Source organism: Diceros bicornis, chromosome 39 (genome assembly GCF_020826845.1).
Source record: "Diceros bicornis minor isolate mBicDic1 chromosome 39, mDicBic1.mat.cur, whole genome shotgun sequence".
In the NCBI taxonomy this organism is placed as follows: domain Eukaryota; kingdom Metazoa; phylum Chordata; class Mammalia; order Perissodactyla; family Rhinocerotidae; genus Diceros; species Diceros bicornis.
The window spans coordinates 27,946,330-27,965,048 of record NC_080778.1 but is presented as its reverse complement, the minus strand read 5'-3'; the positions used below and the strand labels follow the sequence as shown (position 1 = coordinate 27,965,048).

The following is an 18,719-nucleotide window of genomic DNA, read 5'->3' as shown; positions in this document are numbered from 1 at the left end:
TAGGAAAAGAATGGCTGCAGCCCCATGAGCAGCCCTCCAGTGAGTCATCCTGACTTCCCCTCCCTCTCCACGTGCCTGGATTCCTCCAGGACTTATCAGGGAAAACGCCCCCACCTCCACTTCAGCCTTCTTCGTGCATTCTGGGCTGTGGCTCCCTCCGTGCTGTACAATCAATGTGATCCTATCAGCTTCCTGTCTTCCTAAAATTTGTCAAAATCCTGGGTTTGCTGCTGTCCTCAGGCCCATTTTTAATGTGATTTGGATTCCCTCCCAGTTTTGTGCTTCTCTTTGTCATTTCAGTGGGATTATGAGAAGGAGGGAGGATACATCTCTGTGTTCAGTTATCCCTCCTGAACTGGTTACACCAAATAATTCTCTATGGACCGAACATGGAGAATAGTGGCTTTCAACAGTTGTGTCATATTTAATACAGTATGGGTAAAGAGTGGGGAAATAATTTTAGGGCAGGGAAGGAATTTTTTTTTTTATTGATATTTTAATGGTTTCTAACATTGTGAAATTTTGGGTTGTACATTTTTGTTTGTCCATCACCCCATATATGACTCCCTTCACCCCTTGTGCCCACCCCCCACCCCCACTAGGGAAGGAATTTTTAAACAAGCCACAGCAAGTGCAAATCAGTAGGGGAAAGATTCATAAGTTTGACTACATTACAGTAAAAGCTTCTGCTCATTAATGGATACCACAAAAACCAAAAAATAAAAAGATGAGCCTCAGACTGAGAGGGGCTACACAATACATACTCCTGATGAAGGAAAACTATCCAGAGTCTGTAGAGAGCCTCCCCAGATCTACAAGACAAAGAGAAAGGACGAGGAGAAAGATGAACTGAAGCATGAACAGGGCTTTCACAGAAGAGAAAACATAAATGGCCAATAAACGTGTGAAATGATGCTCAATCTCCTTAGTATCCAGAGAAAAGCAAAATATAACCATTGTAAGAGGCCACTTGACACCCACCAGATTAACCAAAATCCAAAAACCTGAAAATGTCACATGTTGGCAAGGTTGTCTTAAATGCTGTGTTGGGTAGTAACCACTTTGGAAAACGATTCAGCATATCTTGTTAAATGCCTTTCCCCATAACTCAGCAATATCACTCCTAGAGATGTGCCTTAGAGAAACCCTTGTGCTTCTGGACCCGGAGACTTATGTGCAAAGCTGACAGCACAGAGCATATGGACATGGCCCAGCCTCACCAACACAGCGTTCAATGAAGAAAGCAAGTTGCACAAGGATATGAGCAGTGTGATTCCATTTGTGTCAAGTCTAGAGGTTCAGAACCACACTGAAAATAGTCCTTTTGGGGGATACACACATATGCATTTAAAAAATAAAAGCAAGGGAATTATAAACACAAAATTCTAAATATCGGGTTATCTTAAGGGGAATGGAGAGAGACGTGAACTGGGAGGGGCAGTGGGGACTTCAAAAGCATGGGCCATGTTCTGTTTCTCAAAGGGAGTGCTGTCTACATGGCATTTCAAAGAATTATTCTTTGTACCATCTATGCATTATGCACTTCTTCAAAGTCTGGGAGCCATGTCATATAGGAAGGGACCTAGACTTGAGGGAGGAAACGATTTGTGAAGAAGATGCTAATTGTGGCACGTAACCATGGAAGGACAGGAGTGCGGCCTCACTCTTCCTTCTCGAGTGACTCTCTCCCATTCTCTGGACTCCTGTCATGACAGGCGGGACAGAAGCCAAGAGCCCTCTAGACCTGGGGCTGCTGGCGAATTTCTCTGAAGACCCCCCTGCTCCTCATCTGACGGGCTGGGCCGTGGGGTGGGAGGCGGGAGTTGGAGCTGCCAGACGTGCCCCGCGACCTTAGGGTGGTTCTTAGGGTGGGGAGTCCTTCCGAGAGGGCCGCTCCATGCCGTGTCCCCGCCCTGTGGCCCCCAGAGCAGCACGTGTTGGAGGAGCTGGAGAGGCAGGCTGTGCTCGTCTACACCCCGTCCCGCAAGGTGAACGGCAAGCGAGTGGTCTGCTATGATGACCGCTACATCGTGAAGGTGGCCTACGAGCAGGACGGCATCATCGTCTCCAACGACAACTACCGGGACCTGCAGAGCGAGAACCCCGAGTGGAAGTGGTTCATCGAGCAGAGGCTGCTCATGTTCTCCTTCGTCAACGACCGGTACGTGGCGGCCGAGGGGGCTGGCACGGGGCGGGGGGTGGGGGGGCGACCGGCAGAAAGCCGCCCCAACTAGCCCAGGCCACCGGGGCTCGTGCTCACGGGCACGCCATGGCAGAAGCAGAGGACACCCGGCCCTGGAGACAGTGGCCTGAGGTCACCCCGTCCGCTCCCCCAGCCCCCCCGGTCTCCCTCTGTCCCTCTGGCTGTCCTCTCTTTGGTGACCACCTTTCCCCAACAGGGCTGTCCTCTCCCAACTGTCCATGACCTTTCCATTCCCATGCCCACAGCTGGCTGACCCGGCACAGAGTTGCTCAACAGGTGTGCCAAGCACGGGCTTGGGGCACAGAAACTATTTGTTTTTCTTTGTAAAGAATTTAGTAGTTCAGGGGTCTGCTGGCGGTGTAGCAGTTAAGTTTATGCACTCCGCTTTGGCGGCCCGGGGGTCACGTGTTCGGATCCTGGGGGCAGACCTACACCGCTGCTGTGCCATGCTGTGGTGGCATCCCATATAAAGTGGAGGAAGATGGGCACGGATATTAGCCCAGAGCCAGTCTTCCTCAGCAAAAAGAGGGCTGATCTTCCTCACAAAAAAAAAAAAAAAAAGAATTGAATACTTCAAATAAGAGCACTGAAACAGTCATCGTGGGAAAATCTGAACTTTGTTGCATTTCCTTTCACATATTTTTGTTTTTTTTTTTTAAAAAGTTTTGAATTACATATGGGAGGAGGCAACATCGTCTTTTCTTTGAGGCTGTAAAGATCTTGGAACGGACTCTGTCTCAATCCCTTTTGCCTGGAATTTTGAAGAGAATCTGGTTGGTTCATCTGTCCCCTAGGTTGGTCCCCCTGGGTCAGGTCATCCCTGGACCAACCAGCGACAGCCAGGAGAGGGAGAAGTCGGGGTCACAAGGCACAAGGCATTTAGCAGGTGGTGGGCCAGGGCCCTAGAGGAGCTGAGGTGGGGAGGAAGCGACGGCTGGTCCACTGCAGACGTGCTCAGGCATGCTGAGGCCACAGGCTGGGAGCCTGGCAAGGTGGGCGAGGGTCTGAGACTAGCACAGTGAGACACAGCCAGCTGGACATCGTTCCCATTTCAACTTCTGTTCCAGGCAATGAGAGCTCGGTCCTCATTTGGGTTCTCTGACTGGCTTTTAGGAATGTGGTTTGAGACAAGCTCCCCAGCTCTGTGAGGGCGGGGACTGTATGTGTCTTATCCGCCACGGCCCCCGCAGGCCTGGCACATCATAGGCACTCAATAACTAGTTGTAGGTGAGTGAGTGAGGGAGTGAGTGATGGCTGCAGCCCTGGGGAAGGGAGGGTGGGGAGAGGAGGAGACATGTTGGCTGGGTCAGGCCACCTGCATACGGCAGACCGGCTCCTGACCCTGAAGCCCCGGAAGCAGTGTGGTACAGTGGAAAGACCTGGGGCTTTGAAGGCAGCAGATGAGGTTTCAAACTGAGGCTCTGCCGTGTACTGTGTGTGGTGGGAAAATCACTCAACCTCTCTGAGCTGAACGTTCTTCACCTTGAATTGACCATACCTGGATTAATCATCCTTATCTCTGAGATGGTTGTGAGGACTAGAGAGAATGGACCCTGTTCTCCTCAGGCCAGGCCAGGCCAGCATGACCCCAGGGGTACTGCTGTCCCCACCTCCACCTGGCCTGCAGCCGTGGTGGCGGAAGAGCCCCCCTAAGCCCCAGGCAGGTGCTTGCAGCAGCCCCCCGGGTCATTTCCACCTACACAAGGCCAGCGGCTCCCTCTCTCCGGCTCAGGCCCGGAGGAATCTGGCAAGTCTGGTGACTGTGGGTTCCAGAAAATCCTCACTGAGGTCTGATGGATCATGGCTGCCTCTGGCCTGGCGACAGCCTGGGGCCCGGGCCAAGTCCTTTTGACGCACTGGCCTCTGCGAAGGGCCAGCCAGAAGGTCCTCTCGCTGCCAGAGGGCACAGCCTGCCCATCCGCCTGTGGGTGAGGACGCCCGCCCCGGTGCCCCGGGCACGTCCATAGGGCCCCCTTGGCCCAGCTCACAGCAGCGAGGCCCAGGAGAGAGCAGGAGGTGAAGCCTCCGGGAACTTTTAATAACCGCAGTGGGCGGCTCCCGGATTCTTGGTCAGGGCCCAGCTCCGAGGAGCCGGCTGTGCAGCTGGGATCTGAGCCACGAGGCTACCCGGGCCCGGGGATCACCCAGCTCCGGGCTGGCCTGGTGGACATGCGGGCTGGGACCTCAGCATGACCCTGGACTCTTAGGGGCGTCAGCAACCCAAGAAAACAGGCACCCCGTTTAGAATCCACAACCCCTCCAGAGGAACCTTTGTAGGACCTGGAAGTGCCTCCTGGGAACAGAAGTATTCACATAAAAAAGTGGATCGCGCTGGGCGAGGGGAGTTTTCCTTCCGAGAAATGTGGTTTTCCCCTCTGGGCCGCAGGCACTCAGGATACATTTCCTTCCCTGTTAGACTTAATGCTGGGGAGATGGGAAGGGGGGGGCAGGGTAGGGTCAGGCAGCCTGGAAGCCGAGACCAAGCCCACCCGGAGCCCCCAGCTTTGCAGAGGGGAGTCGAGTCTGCACAGAGGCTGAGCATGGAGGCCACACCTGGGGTTCGCTTCTCTGACTCTGCAACAAGCGTTTTAAACTCTGTTAATACTTATCCTCCACCCGTGTGCGCCCAGAGCTGTGGGGCGACACAGGAGAAACAGCATCTGAGCCCCGGGGAGCCCCATGGAGGTCTCGAGCCTCCTGAGTAGAAGACAATGGGAAGGCAGTTTAGGGTCGCTTTTGGACTAGGACCCAGGGGAGCCTTAGAGCAATTGTGCTTCAACTTCAGTGGATAGAAATCACCTGGGAAGTTGTTAAAACCTAGATTCCTGAACAATTTGAGATTCCGAGTCAACAGGTTTGGGGTGACCCCCGAAGCCTGCGTTTTTTTTCTCAGGAGTTTCTAGGTGACTCTGGCACTGCTGGCTTGAACCTCAGCAGGAGAGACACTTGGACAAGGCCCAGGGCAGCTCTCCTGGGGTCTGTGCTCAGAGCCGCATGGGTCAGTCAGAAGGAAGGGCTGTGCTGCTTTACGATGCTCTGACAACCCCTGGGTGAGAGAAAGAGCCGTGGACGTGAGCCCAGGCCGAGGCCTCGTGCTGCCACTCCCTCCCTGGGGGGCTCGGTCCTGCCCCCATACACGTGCCTGTGGTGAGACCCCGTGGGTCTTGCAGTCACCGCCCTGTGCTTGTTTTGTAGGTTCATGCCTCCTGACGACCCGCTGGGCCGCCGGGGCCCCACCCTGAGCAACTTCCTGAGCAGGAAGCCAAAGCCCCCAGAGCCATCCTGGCAGCACTGCCCCTACGGTGGGTGCAGCACCCAGGGCCTCGTGGGCCCTGTTCGGGGCCGTGTGTCGCGCAGCGCGGGGCAGTCAGCAGTGCTGGGTTCCAGCCCGGCTGCTGCCCTTCCCCAGCTGTGTGACCCTGGACCGCTAACAACCTCTCTGGACCGCAGGTTCCTGACAGGGTAACTGTAAGGAGGAAGTGACAGGCGAGACGCCTGTTGCACGGGAACATATGCAGGGGGCACACGCAGGCCGGAGTGGTGTCCACGAAGCAGAGAGGCCGTGCACCCCCAGCTCCTCTTCCTCAGTCCCCTCACCTGGCACCCCGGCACCTTACGTCTGCCTCTGCCCCACCATCCCCCACTCCGGGCCTCGATCGGTTTGGGCAGTGCCGTCCCTTGAGAGTCAAGGATTCTGTCCCGGGGCCTCCAGGACGCCAGCCTTCTAGCCAGCTCTTTCACCAACTGGCTTTGGCGAGTTATTTAGTGTCCTCAGGTCTGGTGTTTCGAGTCTACAGAAGTTCCACAAAGCCTTAGGTGACAAAGTCACTTACATTCCGGGTGGCTCGTCCTGCTCCCATTCACTCTCAGAAGTGCCGGGTTCGGAGGATGAAATGTGATCACTTCTGTTAGCACAGTCTGTAGAGAAGGGCCATGGTTAGCACACGGGTGTGGACAGTGGGGGAAACAGGCCGCAGTGGAGGCGCCATCCTAGGCCACGAGCACCCCCCGTCCACCCCTGAGGTCGGTCCTGTCCACAGGACCCCTGGGGAGGTGGAGGCTGAAGGTCACTGGATTCAGAGATTTGGTCCCAGTTCCTGGTGAAAGGGAGCTCTCAGACCGACACCCACCCGCGCGACACTGGGGTCACCGGGCCCAGCGCCCCACACCCCGGGGAGAGGGATGTGTATCCTCACCCATCCCGCCCGGCCGCAGGGCCCTTCTCCCGCCTCGTCCCGCCCCAGTCCTCAGAAGTCTGCGGCGGGCCTGGGGGCCTTCCTGGAGGAATCTCCAGGGAGAGAGGCCGCGCGGGGCGGCACAGCCTCTCCCCGCCCGAGGGCTCACTGCGCCTCTCTCCCCCCGGCCCCTTCCAGGCAAGAAGTGCACCTACGGCATCAAGTGCAAGTTCTACCACCCGGAGCGGCCGCCCCACGCGCAGCTGGCGGTGGCCGACGAGCTGCGCGCGCAGACGCGGGCCTGGCGGGGCGCGGGCGGAGAGGAGCGGCCGCGGGGCGCGCGCGGGGAGCAGGGGGGTCCCCGGGGCGCCCCCGCCGCGGCCCGGCCCGGCCCCCGGGAGCCCGGCGCGCGCAGCCTGCCCCCGGCGCGGCGGGCGGCGGCCGTGGCGGCCCTGGAGGGCGGCTTCTCGCGGCTCGCCCTCAGCGACGACCCGGCGACCCTCGGGCCGCCCCCTCCGGGCCCCGGCTGCGCCCCCGCGCCCCGGCCGCGCGGTCCCGACTGGGGAGGCCCGCCGGCCCTGGCCGGCCTCCCGAGTGCCCCGAGCGCGTCCGGGCCGCTGACCGGGCCGCGGGGTGGGGCTGGCCCCGGGGACGCGCAGAGCGACCTGCTCCCCGCGTGCCGGCCGCCCGCCGAGCCCTGGGCCCTGCCTCCGGGCGCCGGCCGCCTGCCCGGCCGCTCGGCCTGGGCGGAGCCGCGCTGGGGCGACGGCGCCTGCGGGGGGCCCTCGGGGTCCGCGCGCCCCGCGGCCGGCGACGAGGACGCGCGCGCCCGGGCGCGCACCGCGCTCTGCAGTGTCTTCCCGCCGCAGCAGGTGGACAGCGTCATGGCCCGCTTCCCCGCGCTCTGCGATGTCACCAGGCTCATCCTCCTCATCCAGAGATTCCAGTCGTCTGGTGCGCCCGTGGGAAACCGCTAAGGAGCCAGTCCACGCCACCGCACTGACGTCCCGGTCTTGCCTTTCACCTTGGCCGAGTGGGCCCGTGGGTGCCAGCCTGCCCCTGGGTCGGCCCACCCCGAGGGACCCCCTGTTTTTTGAAGATGGTCATGGAAGCCAACTTCCTCACCCCCAGCCGTGCCCACGGTGGCACTTGGGGATCCCCGCTGATGATGCAGGGCCACCCACTGGAGTTCCACATCCTGCAGAATAAGGCTGGCTGCTTCTAGGGAGCCAGTGATATCTCACGCCTGGAAGACTACAAGTCCTGCTATGGCTCCAATGGTTTGTCTGGAACATTCCACTTGGGATCCACAAGTGGGTGACAGGATCAATTTAGTGGGTCAGCCCAGAAATAGAGTGGGATAGGAAATCTCAGAACACACCCCACATAATCAGGCTAAGAACGAAACTCCTGTTTGTTAGCTACGTGCGTGCCTGTACACCCTTGGTGGCGGTTGAATGTGATGTGGGTCATGGGCACAAGTTTGAGAAATCCTGGTAAATGGCCTTCAATTTCATGCATCAAATCATGTTTGAAATATGCGGTCAGTTGGCCGGTGCAGGTTTTGGCCCCTGGAGGTTTTCGTATGAGCCGTTTCTAACCTCATGAGGGGAACCTGGAGTTCTAGACTCGGTGTGTAGGCTCCACTTATCACTCTGAAATTGTGTGGCTGTGCTGGCCTGTGGAGGTGCGACAGGGGCACGATGTCTGAGGGCCTGCCTTTGGGGCCTTCACCCCCTTCACACAACACACAGACACACCACACACAAATGTCACACACCACACTGCTTGGCTTGGGGCTAAGCATCCCGTTCTTTTCAGCCGTCCATCACGGCAGTTTCCAGCAGGCCCGCTGCTGGCTGAGCCCTCTGAGCCACACCTCACACTGAGCCAAAGCCCAGTAAGTGAGGACTTCTGCTCAGAAACCTCCAGGTGGGTCAGCGGAGAGCAGGAGCCTCAGTCATGGAGGTTCTGTGCCACCTTCCACCACTGCTGTTTCTTCCGGCCACCTTTCGCTTTGCGTTTTGGGGAGAAGGGACGCACCTATTTGCCGTGGACAAGAAATGAGACACTGCTGCCAGAGCATGGGCCCCACGTCCTCAGCGGCCCTGGCATCGCCGGGCAGCGTCCACTCCTTTACTGTGGGTTACCAGTCCAGCTGTGCTAGTCTTGGCTCGTTTGTTCATGAGGGGCCTTGGTGGCTCGGCCATCGGGGAGAGCGCGAGGCACCTCCCAGTGGAAAACCAGCCCCCACCCCCGCAAGCTTCCTGAGGACTGGCCAGCGCACAGGAAACTGCTCACTGCGTTACTCGGCTTTGTGCATTGTTGGCACAGCCCGGGGTGCGCCCGGAGAATCCACTCCAGGCCCTCTATTTCAAGGTCAACACTCCAACGGCAGTGACGTGTTCCCCTGTGATCCCGTTCGTCCTTTAAACCAGATCTCAGCATGGCTTCAGCCCCATCTGCTCCTCACTTCATTTTCCAAAGAGGACGCTGCACCCACAATTGTGCCTTGTTATTTTGGGACCTCAGTCCTGAAGAGGACCCCCTCTTTCTAGATAAACTGGATTTCCCTCATAGTGTTTTCTTTTTCTTTTGACAAGACAAGCTTTATGTTAGAGCTGCTGTTGTCTCTTGGGTCCGTCTCCTGACGTGGAACTGTGGTGTCGCTGATTTACAGTTGGAAATGTTTAAACTGCTTCCTTTGAGGACACGTTGGAGTTTTAGTAAGCTGTAAAGCTATCTTATTTGGTTCATTGTGATGAAGACAAGCACAAAAACAAGTGAAGAAACGGCACATTTCAATGTAATCCCCTTTGGAATTTTTTCCAAAGTCTTCGTATGTCTTTGTGACACAAAACATGGATGGGATGGGTGAACGAAGTGTTCCTGGTCGCACAGCTGTTACCGTGCTCCAAAAATAAACCACTTTTACCCAGACCTGGTCTCTCTGTTGTCACATTGTGAATCAGATTCTCCTGCGTGGGCTTTTCCCCTGAGGCTGGTTTTTCACGTTAAATATTGTGGGTGTGAAGACTGAGGTTATGGCTGCTTCAGTCAGGGTGGGGGTAGGGGCAGGGTGCTGGAATCCACGTTTTCCAGGAGAAGCTTTGAGGCCCAAGGCACACAGGCATTTGCTGGGTGTTCAGCAGGCTGTTCCCAAGGACACAGGCTGCTCGCCTATTTGCTAGACTTTTAAAAATCCTCCTTACAGAGCCCCAAAGCAGTCTCACAAAACCCTCTCTTGTGTAAACCAGCAGCAGCGTCGTGGACTGCTCAAATCTGAGAGGCCCACAGCTGTACCATGTTTACGCTGGTGCAGCTTTTCCAGAGGCCTCTGGAAGGTGGTTTGAGGCAGAATCTCGGAATGTCAGCGATTGAGGGGCAGAAGCAAGAGAAGCCACTCCTGTCGGCATTGTTCCAGATAAAATTAGTCTCAGCTTTCAGGATTTTACATAGAACTCAGATGGGGAGCAACGAGCCAGCTGGCATGGGTGTGAGTCCCTGCGTCTGGGAGAAAAGTCCCCCATGGGGGAGAAGAGCATGGAGGTGAGGGGGAGTGGTGATGAGGGAGGGGCTCTGGGAACTGGAGCAATTCACTGAATCACAAATCCACCCTAGAGGGAATGCGTGGAGCCAGGACCAGCTACACAAAATGGGGGGCCCTGTGAAAAAGTAAAATTCAGGGCCCCTCGTTCAAAAGTGATCAAGAATTTCAAGACGGCGACAGCACAGCATTCAACCAAACATAGGGTCCTTCTATGTGCGACCACACAGGTGACAGCCCATGAAGCCACCCTGCATGGTCACCAAAAAGACAAGCAAAATGGGCTGGCCTGGTGGTGTAGTGGTTAAGTTTGAGCGCTTTGCTTTGGGGTTGGTTCGTGGGTTCAGATCCTGGGTGTGGACCTATGCACCGCTCATCAAGCCATGCTGTGGCAGTGTCCCGTATACAAGGTAGAGGAAGATCGGCACAGATGTTAGCTCAGGGCCAATCTTCCTCAGCAAAAATAAAATAAAATAAAAAACCCGAAAACCACAAAAAAGACAAGCAAGAGAACGTTCTCCATACCCAAATTGTGTTCATAACAAAACACTGAGGGCAAGCATTTGGAGCCCAAGATGAGACACACATTTTACAGCTGGGAAAGACCATGTGCCTTTGGGGCTGGGGCTCTTCCCCCGGGGCCTCTACCTCGGGGACTGCCCGCTGCATCTACTCAGGACTGAGTGGGCCTCCCTTGGCTCTCTCTGCCCACCTCTGTTGCAACGGGCTAAAGAGGAGAAGTCGAGGGGCTTGGGCAAACCCTGCGTTGGATCGGCCACTTCCAAATGGGGACAGGATGTTGGTAGGGGTAAGTCCAACTGGGCAACGATATCCTGGTTGTTTTAGGCAAGGCTCTGTGGTTACAGGTGGGGCTCACAGACCGAATGGCAGGAGGCCGGGGTGGATGCAGCTTTGGGGTTGACTGGAATGAGGGGCTTGAACCCTGTTGGGACTCTCTCTTCTGTTTTCTCCTACGTGTGGGGTGATTCTCTCCTTCCAAGGTTTTCTGTCCACGATGAGAGCCACTCTGTCGGCAGACGTAGCCATATGTTCTTCCAGCTAAAGGACTTTCAGCCTGAGAGAAGTCCTGGGGAGGATTCTGACTGGCCTGGTTTGGGTCATGCGCCCGCCCCTGGACCAGGCACTGCGTGGTGTGACCATTGGCCCAGCTGGCTGGGGTGAGTGCGTCCTCTGTGATGGTCAGCTCGCACCTGAACCCGCGTGGTGGGTGGGGATGAGGAGCAGTTCCCTCAACGAAGGGGGGACGGGGTCCAGGCAGACAAGACGAACGCCCGCAGCAGTGTTCAGCTCTGAGACTGGCATGGCTCAACTTCGGTCCTGCTGGAGACGGGAGCTGCTGTGTCAGTTCCCTCGCTCCCTCAGTCGGGAAGCACCTGGTGTCTGCCCGTCCGCAGACAACGCGGCGCTCTGAGGGCGGAAGCTGGGGGGGGCCTGTGGCCATGGTCCTGAGGTATCGTGTTAATCCTGCTGACGCCAGGACTGCAGCCAGACGCGCACCCAGGCGTGCTGCCGAGCCCCTGCAGGGGAGGAAGTGGCTCTGCAGGGTCCACAGGTGACCCTGTTCCCTGTGACTCGCGTCTGAACTGCTGCCCTCTAGAGCTCAGGCAGCTCTCGGGGCACAGCTGGCAGCAGAGCTGAAAGTGAGGGGCTGAGGCCTGACCCGGCTCGGTGACTACCTTGTGCTGAGTTCCTGGGGAAGCGACCTCACGTGTCCATCGTCACGGGGAATGACACACCCATCCCAATGCCCAGAAACAGGAAAGGTGCTGAGTGAAGAAACGGAAAGGTGAACGGGTGCAGTGCTCAGGAGTCAGCTGAATGCCGTGCTTATTGACTAGCTGACTGACTGACTGACAGACACTGACTGACTGACAATGGTTGGCTGACACTGACTGAGAGACACTGACTGACTGGCTGAGACACCAACTGAGACTGACTGACACTGACTGACAATAGTTGGCTGACACTGACTAAGTGACATTGACTGACTGATATGGCTGACTGGCTGACAGACACCAACTGATACTGACTGAGACTGACTGACTGAGAGACACTGACTGACTGACTCTGACTGACTAACAGGCACTGACTGGATGATACTGACTAACAGACACTGAGTCACTGACTGACTAACAGGCACTGACTGACTCTGACTGACACTGACTGACTGACTCTGACTGACACTGACTGACTGACTAACAAGCACTGACTGACTAACAGGCACTGACTGACCGACTGACTAACAGGCACTGACTGACTAACAAGCACTGACTGACTAACAGGCACTGACTGACTCTGACTGACACTGACTGACTAACAAGCACTGACTGACTAACAGGCACTGACTGACTGACCAACTAACAGACTTTGACTGACTGACACTGACTGACTGACTGAGTAACAAGCACTGACTGACTAACAGGCACTGACTGACCGACTGACTAACATCACTGACTGACTAACAAGCACTGACTGACTAACAGGCACTGACTGACTCTGACTGACACTGACTGACTAACAAGCACTGACTGACTAACAGGCACTGACTGACTGACCAACTAACAGACTTTGACTGACTGACACTGACTGACTGACTGAGTAACAAGCACTGACTGACTAACAGGCACTGACTGGATGGCTGACAAGGTTGAAACTGTGGTCAGCCCCTGTGGCTGTTGGGAGTAATTACTCAAAAAGGATTAGCAAACCACAATAGTTTGACTTTATCTGAAATCAGACTTACTCTGAGAAGAGTGCAGGCACGACAACGACGACGACGACGACGCCTCATTAAGCCTCCGGAGGCCAGCTTCCCGAAGCCCTTCCTGACTGAGGCGGTTTAGGGAGGCGTTTTCCTCGAGGGAAGGATGGGGCGTGAGGATGGAGCCAGCTTCCTCCCTCGCGGCGGGGCTTTCTCCCAGGCTGCCCTTCCCCTCTGACACCTCTCGCCCTCATGCTCTCAGAACCCCTGCTTCTCGGGAAATCACCTGCTCAGCAGTCCTCTGGGCTCCGTGTTTGCTCTCCTGCCCTCCTCGTCTCCTGCCCCCAGCCCCGTCCTCACATCTCCCCAACCTCCAAAGCCCTCCTCTTTCCGCTTCCTGCAGGAAGTCTGCCCAGACCATTCCAGTGCTTGTGAGCCATCCTCTTCCTCAGATGGCTTCAACGCTGTCCTTTCAGGGGCTGAATGTTTCCAGACTGTTCCAGGCACCCTTGAAATGGTTTTGCTCAGAGTGGTTGTTTGCTGCTCATTATTGATCCCTTTCCTTGTATTTAGGCCTCTATTAAGACCACGCACACTTGGAGGGTTGGGACCATCTTTAATCTTGTCTGTCAGCCCTGAGGCCAGTCGGTCAGGACCGGAGGGATCATGTTACCGAGGCGAAATAGTCCGGAATCCCACTGGCGGAGACCACAGAGCTCGCTTCCCCTTGGGCCGTTTGCCCTTGTAGCTTGGCTGGGGCTGTGCATGCGGAGACCAGGCTGAGGGAGGCGCGGGCTCCAGCGGCCCAGCGGGCTGAGGCAGAAAGAGAGAATGTTCTCAAATGCGCGCTGGCTCTTAAAGCCTCTGTGCAGTTGTCAGCACTGCTCACATCTCATTGGCCAAAACAAGTCACACGGCAACACCTAACTCTCTGGGGGCAAGGAAGTGCAATCCTACTGTGTGTCTGCACATGGCAGGCGTATTTGGAGAACAGCAGTGTGGCAATTTGCCTGTGGTGGATGAGAGAGAAATACTTAGGGATTGAAAACCTCTAAGGAAGGAATTATTGATCGAAAAACTCAAAGAACTTAAATGAAGCAATGAGTTAAATGAACATCCATTTAATAAAACACGGTAAGCCCCTAAAGTGATTATTATAGGAGGATGTTGATGACATAGGAAATGTGGAGCATATATTATGAAGCAGAAAAGTAGATTATAAAAAAGAATGTACGATATGATCTTTCTTGTTAAAAAATGCATATTATGGTTATAGAAAAGAACAAAGAAAATTCACTAACAGATCAAGAGCATACCTCGGGGTAGTGGGATTATGATTACAGGTGACCCTCTCTCCTTTTTGGTCTCTCAATTTTTCTAAATCTTCTATAGTCAATAACTTTGGTAACAAGAAAACAATACCTTGCTAAACAGTGCTGCCTTTAAAAAAAAATCATCAACACACATTCGTGATAAAAGATTCAGAATATGCAGACGTTTTGAATTGACGTCTGAGATCATCAAAGTGTAGATCTTTCCAGACCGCTCTCCATACCTGCATGCATATTCAACTGAAAGAGAATCCTCGTGGGTCGGGGCCTGGGTAGCGCAGGGCTGGTGTCGGTGGCACCACAGTCCAGGTGAGCATCATGCTGGCTCCACCGCCGGAAAATCCTGTGCACACTCTGCTTCCCGGGAAGGTTGAAGCATCCGGGGAGGCCCCCCAAAACCCCATGTCTGCCGACTGCAGGGGCTGTTCCACGAAGACCCATCGCCTGGTGGCGCCTGGGCGGTGAGCACTTAGCCCTGGGCTCTCGACGCTGCAGGAGAAGGGGCAGCCCTGGCCGTGGAGACTGACCCTGGGACCTCACTGCTGTCTTGCTCGGGCGAGGAGAAGGATGGCCATTTCCCCTTTCTCTGTCTGCGTTCTTTGAGTTGGTTCAGCTCCAGGGAATTTTTTTGGCCAAGTCATGTTCAAAATAACTCTTCATGATCTGTTTGGTGCAAAGGCACTTGATTTACGGCTCTGCTGGCCTCGGATTCGTTGGCAGAGCACAGCTGCGGCCTGGGGAGGCTGTCCTCTGCTTGTTTACCCAGACTGATGGAGGGGCCGCGGTGCCAAGGGGGGTCCCCTATTTCTTCTGCCCCGGACTTGACCTCGCGGCCCCTGCCCTCGGGACTCATGCCCAGGCGGGGCTCGGCCTCGTACTTCATCCAGAGTGGCAGTTGTGCCCTGGACACCCTGAGCCACGCCACGCATAGTCTGTGGCTTGTCACCCCTTTCAAGGAGCCCCCGGGGAGATCCCCCAGGCGGCGTCTCACTGCTCTCTCCCGCCCCCGCTGGCTTCTTCCTGGTCTTCTCTGGGCCCGCTGCTGCACTGCTGAGGGCCGAGGGAGAGCCAGGTGAATTATTGCTCTCCGTCCTGCTGGGGGGCCCTGTTACAGTCTCTGAGCACAGCTGGGGCCGCGATAGAGAGGCACCAACTCTTGGTGTCTGCAACACGAATGATTCTCAAAATCATGATGCTGCGTGAAAGGAGCCAGCCAAGCAAAAGAGCACAGACCCTATGATTCCATTTACAGCAAACTCTAGAAACCGTAAACTAATCTGTGGTGCCAGGAGGCAGACGAACGGGACCTGGAGATAAAGGAGCGGTGGGGGGGCTACCAAGGGCTGGGGGAATTGGGGGATTGGAGACGTCATCATCTTGATGGTGGGGATGGTTTCATGGACGTACACAGATGTCAGAGCTCACCAACTGTATGCTTTAAATATGTGCATTTTACAGTATGTCGGTTATACCTTAGTCAAGCTCTTGAAAAGGAAACAATCCTGCATAGAAAATGTGTTCCCCGAACGGACTCTGGAGGGTTTGATGTGGACTGGCTCTCATGGCAAGTCTTGCGAGTCGGGTCTCAGCTTCTCCCCATCACCTCTGTCCTGTACCGAGCCGGCAGGAGACGCCCCTGCCTGTCTGTCCCCTTTGAATGTGCTGCCCTGGCGTGGGGGGGCCCATCTCAGAAGCAGGTGGGGCAGGGCTTCGGAGAGACCACAGGGCTGCCGGGCCCTCCGTGGAGCACAGAGGCCTGTCCTGGCTGTCCCCAGGCTCTCCGTCCTCGAGACGGGTCCTCTCCCTGCTGGGCTGCTGGCTTCAGAGTGAGGCAGGCGCTGAGCCCCATGCGTTAGTGTTCAGTTCGCATTTCTCCTTAACTGATTTATAGCCACCCGTTTTTATCTAGCATCTTCCAAGCCGTAGCATCTGTGAAGTCCTGGCTTGATGTGTTAGCTACATTTTCCCAGCACACATGAAAATTAGTGTGTAACTAAAGCCATTTCTATAGAGAAGGTAGATTGGTGGTTTCCTAGGGCTGGGGGTTGTTGGGAGAAGTAAGGGGATGATAACTAAAGGGTATGGGGTTTCTTTTTGGGGTGATGAAAATGTTCTAAATTTGATTGTGGTGTACACGATCGAACTGTACACTTTAAATGGGTGAATTTTATGGTATATGATTTATCTCAATAAAACTGTTACAAAAGCAAAAAGAAAAACAAAAAGAAAAAGAAAACTGGTCTGTGTGACATCCCGGATCTTCCTGCATCTCTCAGTGGGGTGAGGACCAGACTTGGGAAACCCTTGGCTGCACGAGCTCCTTGGTCCTTTCTGGCTCCGCCGTCTCCCGGCTCTTGTTAAAGCTGCCCCGGGAGTGAGAGGTGAGTGGGGACCCGCGTGGTGCACGGGGAAGGAACTGACTGCCACTCGGCTTTCTGGGATAAGCAGGCGGTGCCAGCTGTCTGGGAGCCGAAGAGGGCACAGCCGGGGCTCACCCAGGAGAGAGCCCTTTGTTGGCAACAGTCTGAGCATGGCTGTTTGTCGTGGGCGGGCTTTTGCTGTTCTGGCTCATCTGGGGGTTATGCCACATGATAGCGTTGTTACCACATCTAGGGCTGCGAAAGCATTGACCCAAAGTGCTGTCAGTCATCCATCATTATTGCACCACTGGGAAAACATTGGGGACTTGCAGTTGCCACTGACCCTGGTCTCAGAGCCATTCCCCCACGAGACCACTGGACACGTTGGTGGGCCCAGGGCTGACCCAGTATCTGAATCAAGGGAGGCAAAGAAACAGAGCCACTCGAAGACCCTCAGGCAGGGCAGGCATCTGTGGGTGGCCGTCATCCAGGTTGCCCAGGACTGTCCTAATTTTGGCACTGAAAGTCCCACATCCCCAGGAAACCCTTGGGTCCTGGGCAAACCGGACAGCTGGTCATCCTGATTCCTCATGGACCCCTGCGGGCAAACGGCCAGGCCAAAGGACTCCTGAAGGGCTGCGAGAAGTGGCCTCACCTCCTTCTGCTCCAGCATCCACAACGCCTGAGACATCTGGAGAAGGGAGGGGACAGGATCTTGCTGTAAGCCTGGCACCTGTTTTCCAGGGACAGAAAAGAGGAAGAAGCCAGACCACAGGGAATCGGCCCTTGGCCAGGGCAGCGTGGCCACTCCAAGGCCTTGGGGAGGGGTCTACGAGACAGAGTCAGCTGTGGGGCCCGGCGGGCACTTGCCTCCCTCAACTCCTCCCTGGAGGGTGCTCTAGGGGACTGACTGTCACTGATTCTGATGGTTAATTTTATGTGTCAGCTTGACTGGGCCACAGGGGGCCCGGATAGTTGGTCGTATGTTATTTTGGGTGTGTCTGTGAGGGTGTTTCGGGATGAGAGTAACATTTGAATTAGTAGAATGGGTAGGGCAGGCTGCCCTCTTGCATGTGGGTGGGCCTCATCTCATCACCTGAAGGCCTGAATAGACCAAAAGGGCTGACCCTCCCCGGAGTTAGTGTTCTTCCTACCTGACAGCCTTCCAACTGAAACACAGGCTCTTCCTGGGTTTCAAGACTGCCGGCCTTGGGACAGGAAGTGTACCATCGGCTCTTCTGGTTCTCAGGCCTTTGCACCCCTCCATGGTTGTGAGAACCAGTGCCGTATAATAAATCTCTCTCTTTCTCCTGTTGGTTCTGTTTCTCTGGAGAACCCTAATATACTGGTGACTTTAACTGTCCCTGCACTGCTCACTTAACGACCTTCAAACAAATATGTCGATTTTCGGTAATTTTGAAAGACCCAGGCTGGTGATGATTTCAATGTCGAAGCAAGTAGGCAGTCAGTCTTGTTAGTGGCTTGTTACTGTGCAGGATTTATAAATGGCGGTGGAAGGGGAAAGGCCTGCTGGTCTCGTGGCGTGCTGCCTGCTTGGGGAACGCATACCCATGCTCCTTGTCCTGTGTGCAGTGATGGAAACACTAGCGTCATCGAGGCAGTTCTATTCTTAGTTATGGACATTCTTGAGCATTTCGAGACATCCAAATGCCTGTGGGGAATTGGCAATACGAACTCTAGGGTCTTGTGTGGCCCTGACATTCTATGATTTTTAAAAACCACCTCACATGTTTATGTAGCATCACTAACCAACTTGCTTTGAAATGGAAGAAAGTCCGTCTTCCTACCCTGTGTGGTCTTCTACTCGACTACAGAAATGTTTCTTCCCCTGAAATCTACTTCAACTGCAGGCTTGAGGCATTATTGTTAAAGGGCTCCAGACCCTGCCTTGGTGTGGTGGAGGATGCAGGGAGAAAACAGGACACAGAGCTCGGCTCCCTTCACTCCTGGAAGGGGAGGAAGAGGACAATGGAAACTCTCTGAGCTAGTTCAGGTCTTCTGCGGGTGTCATCCGCTCCAGCTAACCGAGAAGGGGGCTGATCCACTCCCCTCCGAGGATTCTGGACCACTCCAGGCCGGAATCTTAGTTCTCTGTCACGTCAGAGCCGCTGGAAGAATAGGCCACCAAACACAGCTGGTCGTGTTCCAGGTCCTCCCCAGCCCTCAGACCCAAGAGCGCATGTATGAACCCACACTGACCATCAGGTGTCACTGTTGTACACAGCATGTGTGGACGTGGCCTCAGACCACCGACAGCGTTCCGGCTGTGTCTGCCCTGGGCTTTTGGCATCAGCCTGGGGCTCCCCAAAGTTGAGCAGTGCCCAGCCCGAGGCCAATAACCGGTAAACAGGTGACGATGA

General features: G+C 55.4%; 1 protein-coding gene across 2 annotated transcripts in view; it reads left to right on the top strand.

Annotated features, from left to right (window-relative positions):
• ZC3H12D (zinc finger CCCH-type containing 12D) overlaps positions 1 to 9,318 on the top strand; it is a 30,937-nt gene extending 21,619 nt beyond the window's left edge. For both annotated transcript variants that reach the window (XM_058534260.1, XM_058534261.1), the window contains 3 exons: positions 1,927 to 2,161; positions 5,399 to 5,505; positions 6,577 to 9,318. In XM_058534260.1, coding sequence (XP_058390243.1) covers positions 1,927 to 2,161; positions 5,399 to 5,505; positions 6,577 to 7,355 — 1,121 coding nt within the window. In that variant the 3' untranslated portion in view covers positions 7,356 to 9,318. The remainder of the gene's footprint in view (positions 1 to 1,926; positions 2,162 to 5,398; positions 5,506 to 6,576) is intronic.
• The last annotated feature ends 9,401 nt before the right edge of the window (positions 9,319 to 18,719 follow it).